The sequence below is a fragment of the Pleuronectes platessa genome, chromosome 7, assembly GCF_947347685.1.
Source record: "Pleuronectes platessa chromosome 7, fPlePla1.1, whole genome shotgun sequence".
NCBI lineage: Eukaryota > Metazoa > Chordata > Actinopteri > Pleuronectiformes > Pleuronectidae > Pleuronectes > Pleuronectes platessa.
In genome coordinates, this window is record NC_070632.1 from 20,570,470 (window position 1) to 20,579,529 (window position 9,060).

The 9,060-nt window shown below is 41.2% G+C and overlaps 1 protein-coding gene across 2 annotated transcripts; it reads right to left on the reverse strand.

Moving 5' to 3' along the window:
• Positions 1 to 1,560: 1,560 nt before the first annotated feature.
• wee1 (WEE1 G2 checkpoint kinase) lies at positions 1,561 to 8,277 on the reverse strand. 2 transcript variants are annotated; one of them, XM_053427275.1, is made up of 10 exons: positions 7,295 to 8,277; positions 6,499 to 6,713; positions 5,979 to 6,045; positions 5,340 to 5,530; positions 4,894 to 5,162; positions 4,340 to 4,429; positions 4,098 to 4,183; positions 3,841 to 4,011; positions 3,317 to 3,462; positions 1,561 to 2,736 (listed from the first exon to the last, which is right to left on the reverse strand). In XM_053427275.1, exons 1-10 carry the CDS (start codon positions 7,781 to 7,783, stop codon positions 2,580 to 2,582), a joined length of 1,881 nt encoding a protein of 626 aa, XP_053283250.1. In that variant the 5' UTR covers positions 7,784 to 8,277; the 3' UTR covers positions 1,561 to 2,579. The 2 variants fall into 2 exon arrangements, with proteins under 2 accessions (XP_053283250.1, XP_053283252.1); XM_053427277.1 differs by having other exon boundaries at positions 5,340 to 5,512; positions 7,295 to 8,276.
• Positions 8,278 to 9,060: the final 783 nt, after the last annotated feature.

The window sequence follows — 9,060 nt, forward strand, 5'->3', positions numbered from 1 at the left end:
CTTATAATAATAAAATAATAATATATATATAATAATAATCATAGTATCAGGGAGAGGCGGTGGTCTAGTGGCAGAAACTTGGACTATGGTTCGTCTCTGGTTCGACTCCACGGAGAGACAACAAAAGACGAACCTGGATTGATCTGTCCAAAAATCCAAGAGTCTCCCTACCCTGTCTAGTCCCCGAGCGCCGTACATGGTCGCTCACTGCTCTGTGTGTCCTGCACCAGATGGGACAAAAGCAGAGGTTAAATTTCCCTACCTGCATGAGTGTGCCTTTGCATGTCTGTGCATGTGTTTGGGACTAATAAATGCATCTTAATCTTAATCAGTCTCAAATTCAGTACTCTTATATAGTAGATTGATTTCTCTGGGATATATTGTTACCAAGGTACCTTGTTAAACTTTGATTCTTACTGTGCTTTAAATGTAGCTTTGAGACACATAATTCCCAGATTCAATGTTGTCACCTACTTCCTATCATTTTAAACCCAGAGAAGCCACTGCTCAAGCCCCTAAAGAATATTACATATTTCCTTTATATTGCCTAAAAAACAACTGCCTATAATTACAATAACATGTATGTGGAAAATAAACAATAAAACTCAAATAATATTAAATTATGTAATTAGTGGGATTCAGCAGCTACACTAACTTTGTCTAAAATGATAACAAACATCAATACAAAAGGAACTTGAATGGGCTGTTATATTGGACTGCGTGATGTGCACATAGTAAAGCAGCTAAGCCTCACCACCACCCCAGGCACATCATACCCACACAAACCTCTGAAGATTTCAAACCTTGTGGCTGAGGGTTTTGTAACCACAGTATCAGTTCCAGTCTCGTAGAATTTAGGTGAGCCCTCACAAAATTGGTGCCTGCTTCGTCTATGGCAAGGCTCCTGTTCACACACATGCTGACATTATACAGGACCATCAGCTCATTGTAAATTTCATGCTCAAGACTGGACAGTATCAATGAGTCTCAGGGAACAGGACAGGTGATTCAAAGTGTTTGTTGTTCAATGCAAACAAGGCACAAGCATCAAATATCTGAAACCACTTCCTGGGGGAAAAAATGTAACAAAATTATTATGGAAACATCCGATCAATATATATATATTCATATTTTATGAATATCTATGGACTGATCATCTCTATCGATTGCTCACATTAATATTATGTACTGAATGACTGTTTAAAATCATCTTGATGAAAAGCTGAACAGATCTGCAAATTAGTTTTTTAATTCCCCTGTAATGAAACAGAATGGAGAATTAAACAACCCCTGCTAATCCCCTTAACAAAGGCTTGTTTTGTCCAAACATCGAACCCCAAAAGAAATGTTTGGTCACTTTTGAGGAACTGGCACTGTATTGGTCGTTCTTGTAATTAATCATCTATCTTGTTTCAACTCTAAAACAAACCTGTACAAGTAGTTCAAACCCTGCAGATAGAAATAATCTTTACCAAGTGATTGAAGTTGAAACTGCAGAAAACTGTATAATACAATCTGACAGAATATTCCCTCTGCAACACAAATAATCACTCAACAGTGAAGAGTGTAGAAGAGACTTTATTAAAGAACATATGTACATGTTACAACAAAAAGTTTTGTGTGTTAGAGTTTAACAGAACAAAGAGATGAATACTTCTCTAAGTGAAGGAGAGCCTCATGGGAATGACGGCATGAGAAAAACAAAAAAGGACAGAATACACGAGAATCCAATAAAACAGGATGATTGTTGCAATGCTACAAGGCAGGGTTGGCAGCACCAATCAACAGGGAAAATCACAACATGGATCCATTCTAACCTCACAGATGATTTCAATCACCAGGTTTGGTACTTCAAGATTATTTTCCAAAATGCCACGAGTCCTTTTTTTATCCAAACAGAAAAAAGACAAGGTGTGATATGAGGGAAGGGCTGATGGACTCCTGCTACTTTCAAAATAAGAGCCAATGACCTTGAGAACAATCCAACCTGAAACTGGCCAAACCCTGATACATACAAAACATCAATAGCAGCAGGTTCTTTTCTATTAAACAAAAAAATGCAACGTGGGAAGTTCCACGTTTTGCCTCCAAAGTGCTCCATTACAGAAACAGAAATCATCAGTTCTCAGACCCTCTGATACCCAGCATCAGGCTTTTGACAGGCAGTAAGGTGCACACGGCGATGGCAAGTACATTCACACTGAAGAGAGCTTCACTGCAGCTTTGTTGCGCTGCCAACGGACTTCGGCTTTGTCGAGGGAAGTGCAAGGGCAGACACAGAGAGACACCGACGTCCATGCAAACTTAAGGAATGACAGAGTGTAAAGGTAAAGTAACTACCTTTGAGGAATGAGTTTTTTTTCTCCAAATAAAGTTCGTTGGCAAAAAGGCTTAACTGTGTTGGCAATGAGAGTCCATCGAGGGGAGTTCAAGTTCGGTGTGGCAGAAGTCTACAGCTTCCGTTGAGCTGCGGAGCCCAACACCTTGACCAACCTCTGATAAGAAAATCAAGACCACTTCAACTGAAGGGTCTGAGTAAAGGTTCATGAGCTACCATCCTGTCAGGTTGGATTAATGACTCAGTAGATGGTGAGGCTGACCGACCGATTCATCTTCTTTCCGATAAGTCTGGAGGTTCTGGGGTTGGACTGGACTGTGGAGCGGGTCAGGACCCTGTCGGTGGACAGAACCTTCTCCTCTGCTGCCGCCCTGGCCACCTGGGCCTTCTTCAGCTCCCTGGGGAAGACAAACACATACAGATCAGTATTAATGATACCACAACTCTTTCTTAAACTGAATCAAGGCTGCATATTATCATTTTCAATCTTACTATAATACAGGTGCTAATAATTATGTTCACAATAGATTAATCTGTCTTTTATTTCCCTGATTAATGCCAAAAACCCAAAAGAGTTCAGCTACAAGAGGTGCCAAAAACTGAACATCTGTCATATTTGCTTGTAAAAATCTTCAGTGATTGATTATCAAACTACTTCCTGATTAGATTACTGTTGATGTAAATATAATGATAATTTTATATATGAAATAATAAATAATCAGTACCACCTTTTCAGAAAGACAAAGAAATATCAAACACCAATAGTATTGGTCTAAATTGAATACACTAAAAAGCTTTTTGGGATTAAGCCAGAATTTCACCATAATCAGGGTCAATGGAAACATTGATGTGATTACATAAGCAGTTGATTTGGCTTGTTATTTCAGCTTTATTATGCTCCCTAACAAATGCGTAAACAGACACTTAAATTTGGAGTCTTTTCCACTGAGGGAATTTTTCTGAGTGCCCTTTACTTACTTTTGTAGCAGTGCGTTTTTGAACTTTTCAGCGTTGAGTTCGACTCGGAGCTGATCAGCACTCATTCTGGCAGCGGTGAGAAGCACTGGGTGTTTGATGAGTTCAGAAGTTGATGGTCTCCTTGTTGGATCAGGGTGGATCATCAGCTGAAGTACAAGAAAAAAAAATTACACGATTAGGCCAGAAAGAAAAGCTACTAAACGGTAATTGGAAAAGAAACACAGGGACAAAGATATCACCCTATAGAAATTAAGGCAAGACATAAACATGTACATTACAAATTATTAATCAGCAAGACAGTCTGTTTAGCTGAAATTAATTAGTTTTTATAGTTGACAGTAGATTTCTTTCTATATTTATCAGTTTGTTAATGACATGGCAGAAAAGACGTTGACAGCCGTGACAGGAAAGGGAGTGAAATAAACACTTCAGATATCTTCTTTAAAAGGTGCAAATCTAAAACAATCTAATTAACTTAGAAGACAGAATTTCAAATATTTAGATTTAGACTTGTTGGCTGTTACCTTGAGGAGGCTGAGAAACTCTGAAGAAAGCACTTGAGGGATGGCTGGAAGTTTTCCTTGTCGGATCTCGTGCCATTTGTCTCCATTGGTGGGAAGCGGCTCGGCCCCAGAGGCACTGACAACAGTCAGAGCAAGCGCAAAGATGTCTGCCTTCATCAAGTTAGTGTAGTCCTACGTACAAAGAAAACAAAACTAGTTAGGGACCTTGTTTAAAGCTTTACTTGTTCAAAAGGAAGTTTGTATGCAGGATTACAAACCTCTTGTAAAACTTCATTGGCCAGGTATCTGCTGTCCCCCTCCTCCACTTGGGGATTGTTTACTCTTGTCACATGACCAAGATCACCTGAAGAGCAAGCACATACAAAATAGATTTTAGGTGCAAGGATGACCACGTAATTCGGAGTATAAATCCCCCCCAAAAAAATCGGTTGAATAAAAAAAGTAGCTTAAAGATTCAATTGCAGTTAGTCATTATACAAGAGCCGTTTGAGCATCTTACCAATTTTGTAGACAGCACTGGTGACCAGACCATCTTCATCATCACAGTCATCGCAGCTCGCTACAGCTTTCCGAGAAATAAAGATGTTGCCTAGAAACAAGAGATAAATGCCTCCGTTAGTTTCTGACCAGAAAACCTTCACGTGAAGAGTCTGGATTCTTCACAGACTTTTATCAAAGACAATATCAATAAAAACCAGCAGGGTTTATTTGTATAATTACATCGATATACTGACATTTATTGCACATGTGTTCCTACGTCCTCAGAGTATATTCACAATAACATCACTAATTAATCATTAGACAAGACCTGGGAATGGATGTGAAGCAGAACGTTTGGAAGTATTAACCAATTGCTAACGTAACAATTTGTTTTCGGTTTTGCAAAACAATTTAATATACCAGTACTTTTTTCTCCGCATCAAACTTATACGCATTTCAAGGAACCATGAAAGCCCTAGTTACATTAGTGTTGTCTCACAGACTTTGTATCAGCTGGCAATTTCTGATTTTATACAAATCTTTAAACGGTTACTTTTCTTCTTATATACTCACTGGGCTTGATGTCCATGTGAACCAGAGACGTAGAGTGGATGTACTTGAGTCCTCGTGTGACTTGTAGAAGCAGATCTTTCAGCTCCAGCTCCGACAGGTAGCTGAGCCGCCTGTAGTTCTCTGCAATGACGTCTGACAGTGTACCTCCATTGCAGTACTCGTTCTGAATGAGCATGTGGTCATCCTCGGCCCAGGCCGAGTAGTACCGCACCACGTGGGGATGCTGACCCAGCACAGCGTGGGCATACACCTCCCGTAAGGCGTTCTGTCTGTGGAGGAGGGCAACAGGTTGTTTTAATCAATTTACATCTGATGCATACTTTGCATTGAAAACGAAAACCTCAGACAAGGCTAACTTTTTTTATGTCCTTGCCAATAATTTTAATTTTAAGACTCATAAAAAGAAGATACTTAAAATGAAAAATATGTAGAGTTTTTCAACATACTCATCTATTGATCCTGCCAAGGGTTTCTTCGATCGCTTGATGGCATAGACGCAGCCGTCGATTCTTTTCACACACTTGAACACCGCACCAAATTCCCCACAGCCGATCTTCTCCAGCTCGAGGAACTCTGAGGCGTACCGTGACATCATGTTGCTTTCCATCATGGTGATCCTCTGCAGGCAGATGGAGAGCTTTATCAAAACATTAACATTTTGAAGAGCTGGTTTTCAACAGCATTCTTTTCTGTCATGAAGCTTGTACTCTTTCTGCTTCACATTGGATATTTAGCATAACCACTGTAAATAAACAGGTTTTCTCAGTGAACTGGTTTTAGTCAATTTACATAAGAAATTATTTGAAAACCTTAACGGGTTCTACTTGTTGTACCCAGAGCTACAGCGGCTATTGCTCAATATATCCAATGACTCTGCACAATTCTTTATTTATAACAATCGCATGTATCATTTAAACTGAATGTTTTGGGGCTGTTTTCAATAAATAATTTGTATTGGCTTTTATTAATCAAATAAAAACAGACATCTAATGAAAATAGATATATAAAATGTATCTCTGGGTGCATGTGTAAAAGTCTATAACACTGTGTCATTATTGCATATAATCATAAAAACATTTAATTACCTTGGAAGGTGGGAGGGCTTCCTCCTCTCCTTCACCATCACTGGCCTCCATGTCTTCACCACATGAGCTGTAAGATCAAACACAAAAGTGGGTTAACATTCTATACAGCAGGGGGCAGCACTGAGGGCTTCACAAGCACATGGCAGAGTTCACCAGTAACCATGAGGTCTTGGTTCCCAGCCAAAAAGTCTGGCCACCGTCAACGGCTTTAACGTTTCTGGTTATTATAACAATAGGTTTGATCTGTGTACAAGCTGGTGGTTAAAAAGGTGTGAGACGCCCCTCTTAGTATTAGTGGTTAACTACTGTCTCCTTACTGCAATAACCAATGTGTAAAGTCGTTTAGTTATAAAGCAACAGGATGGAAAGTGTGCATACAACATATTGACTGCAGCTGGTCTAAGCATACCTCCTCTTTGGAAAATCAGCAGGTTTTTTCAAGTGCAACTACTATACATCCGAGAACAATGGTATTTCTAACATGAGTGAGGATCAGTGAGAGAACATCTGAGCAACATACTCATTCCAGTGTGCCCGTTTCCTGTTGTTCCTCTGTTGAGTGGCAGACTGGATGAGGAGGGAGTCCGGGGTGAATGGGTTAAAATTGACCAGAGGGGTCTGCTGTCTCCTGTTGCCGTCAGTGATTGACTTTGCTGAAGGCTCCACATTCTTGAACAGGGCAACCCTCCTGCTGGAGGACCCTGGGCCGGAGCCCCTGGCTCTGGACAGCAAACTCTGAAAAAGACAGATTTATTACTTTTTTAATTTGAGTCCAGTAACAGAGACAGACAGTTAAGACTAGAAAAATATGACTACTTGACATCATGCTTAGATATAAACCTAGTTGACAAACTGGAATGTGTTAATAAAATAAGGTTTTGAGGAATATCTTGGTTAAACTTTGGAGTTTCAAAGACAATGCTGTGCAACGCAGAAATCACGGATAAAGACATGGCCAGGCATAAAACCATTCATCTGCAAGGCTGATTACAGGCAAAGTATTATGCAATGATTACAGATGTACAGTAAGCGGGTCACTTGATCGTTAACCGACAGAGACACTTGTATACGCTTGGTTTTGCTTATTGAATTTCTCAGACACCTGAAAAGAGCCAATAGTGCAAACACAAAGTGTGCAAACTGGCAGAGGTAGCTTAAAGACATCTGAGGAAATCTACCATGAGTTGTAAGCTGTTCTCCAGAGTCTGATCTGCGGCCCGTGCAAAACAGGGGTAAAACATGCCACTGATACTCGATAAATTAGTCTCTCGGGATTATTGAACGATGATTTAAACCATGCACAGACAAATACTAACCTTTGGTGTGTGTGGTGTGTCAAAAAGACGGAGTTTTCTGAAGGTTTTGTGTGGAGGTGTGTCAGGACAGTCTGGGATCGGGGAGCTGGATCCTTCCCCGTCGTCCTGGACGTAGGACCGCTCCGGTGAGCCTCCGTACAGCCGCGAGCCTTTCCTCGGTGACGGTGAACAGTTGGCGAAGAGGACACTGGTCGGGGACCGCAGATGAGACGGTGAACCGAAACTCTCCTCGTCCCACAGCTCCACGTCGTCGTCCCCGCCGGACTGGTTCAAGGGGCTGCTGCCGCCGTCCAACCGCTTATCGGCGGTGTCTCGTCGTACAGGCATCGGGGAATCCATCTCCGTGAAGCCGGACTCTCCTCCAGTACTGTTGTTAGCATCCTCAATGGGCTCGTCTTCTCCGTCGCTGGATGTAAACTGCAGTTTTTGCCGAATCGGCCCAGTCTTCGGAGAGGGGGATCCGTGTCGATGGCGACTGTAGCTCGACATGATCAGGGTTTAAACCCCGGCTTCGTCGACGGGTGAAACACGCGGTTGGGCTTCCACTACGGTCCGACCGACCGAAAACCCAATCCTATTTTATCTTTTAACTACCTTAAAGTCAAGGTATCGAACTAAAAATGACAACAAGCTACAATGAAGTGCTTAAAAGTCAGTTAACATCGTGAAAAAAAGTTAGCGTGTCTGCTATTTCCTACACGCCCATCAAGCGCTGAGAAGTAGCCCCGGAGTTAGCTTGTTTTCACCGTGAGGGCAACGTCCAAAGTCGGCGTTAGATTAGAAACCTCCCGGTCCAGTCGAGTATCGGTGTCCGTCACCTCCTTGCGCTGAGTTCACCGAAACGCAAACACGTCTTTCAGCAATAAAACCAAACCTATGTTTACGCTAAACTTGGAATGAGCGAACAACTACCCTCTTCCTATCACGCGCGTGGCAAAGACCTTCCCGCGACCGTTGGTCACGAGACTAAGGCCGACCAATCACAGTGCGGTACAGGAATTTGAAAGATGGGCGTGCCTGAGAGTGATCTGGAGACGTTACGTCATGAGTGGCCCAGCAACAATGTGGCGCGAACATCAGAGTCATTGCGTCTGTTATTGAGACGGTGCGATCAAAGAGCCGGAGAGACACCAGAAGAACTCCAAATACAAGTTGACCCCTGATCCGATCTCTGCAGCACAAAGTTCCAATACGCCACTTTTACAATTTAGATGCCAACACCATGTTTACTTTATATAATTTCCATCTGTATAATTTAATCAATTTAACATAAATTTGAGCTCTCCTGGATGAGCCAAAACTTAGTTTTAATTCCAGAATTCAGTCAGTCCAGTAAAAGTAACACAGAAATCCTACGTCAAGGTAGAATTGTTCTATTATATAAGGCTGCAATAACCGATTTACTTATCAGTCTCCCAACTGTTCAGCGTTGTGTATAAAGTATGAAAAAAGACCCATTATGCCCATCATTATAACCTGATGACCAAGAGAAGGTGTTGAAAACATGAAAATATCTAGTTTACCATCATAGAAAACTTGCAAGTACTCACATTCCAGAAGCTGGCGAGAAAAAAAGTTAAATATCAATCAGTTTTCAATTTGGATGCAGATACATTTTTAGTTAATCAACTAATCTACTCTTTATTTTATTGGTTACTTTAAATAAAGTGCCACAGTATAGTGAGGACAGATTGGGGCCCAACAACAAACTTTTGTGGGCGACTTCTTATAAAATGTATCTGGTCATGATTCTAACAGATCACAGA

Bases quoted from the DNA above. Each gene is read 5' to 3' on its own strand.
- wee1 (XM_053427275.1), bottom strand. From the start codon at position 7,783: ATGTCGAGCTACAGTCGCCATCGACACGGATCCCCCTCTCCGAAGACT. The intron at 5,531-5,978 runs GTAATTAAATGT...GTTTTGATAAAG, and splicing joins AAGCCCTCCCACCTTCCAAG to CTCTCCATCTGCCTGCAGAG. The intron at 5,163-5,339 runs GTATGTTGAAAA...CCTCCTCCACAG, and splicing joins TTGGCAGGATCAATAGATGA to ACAGAACGCCTTACGGGAGG.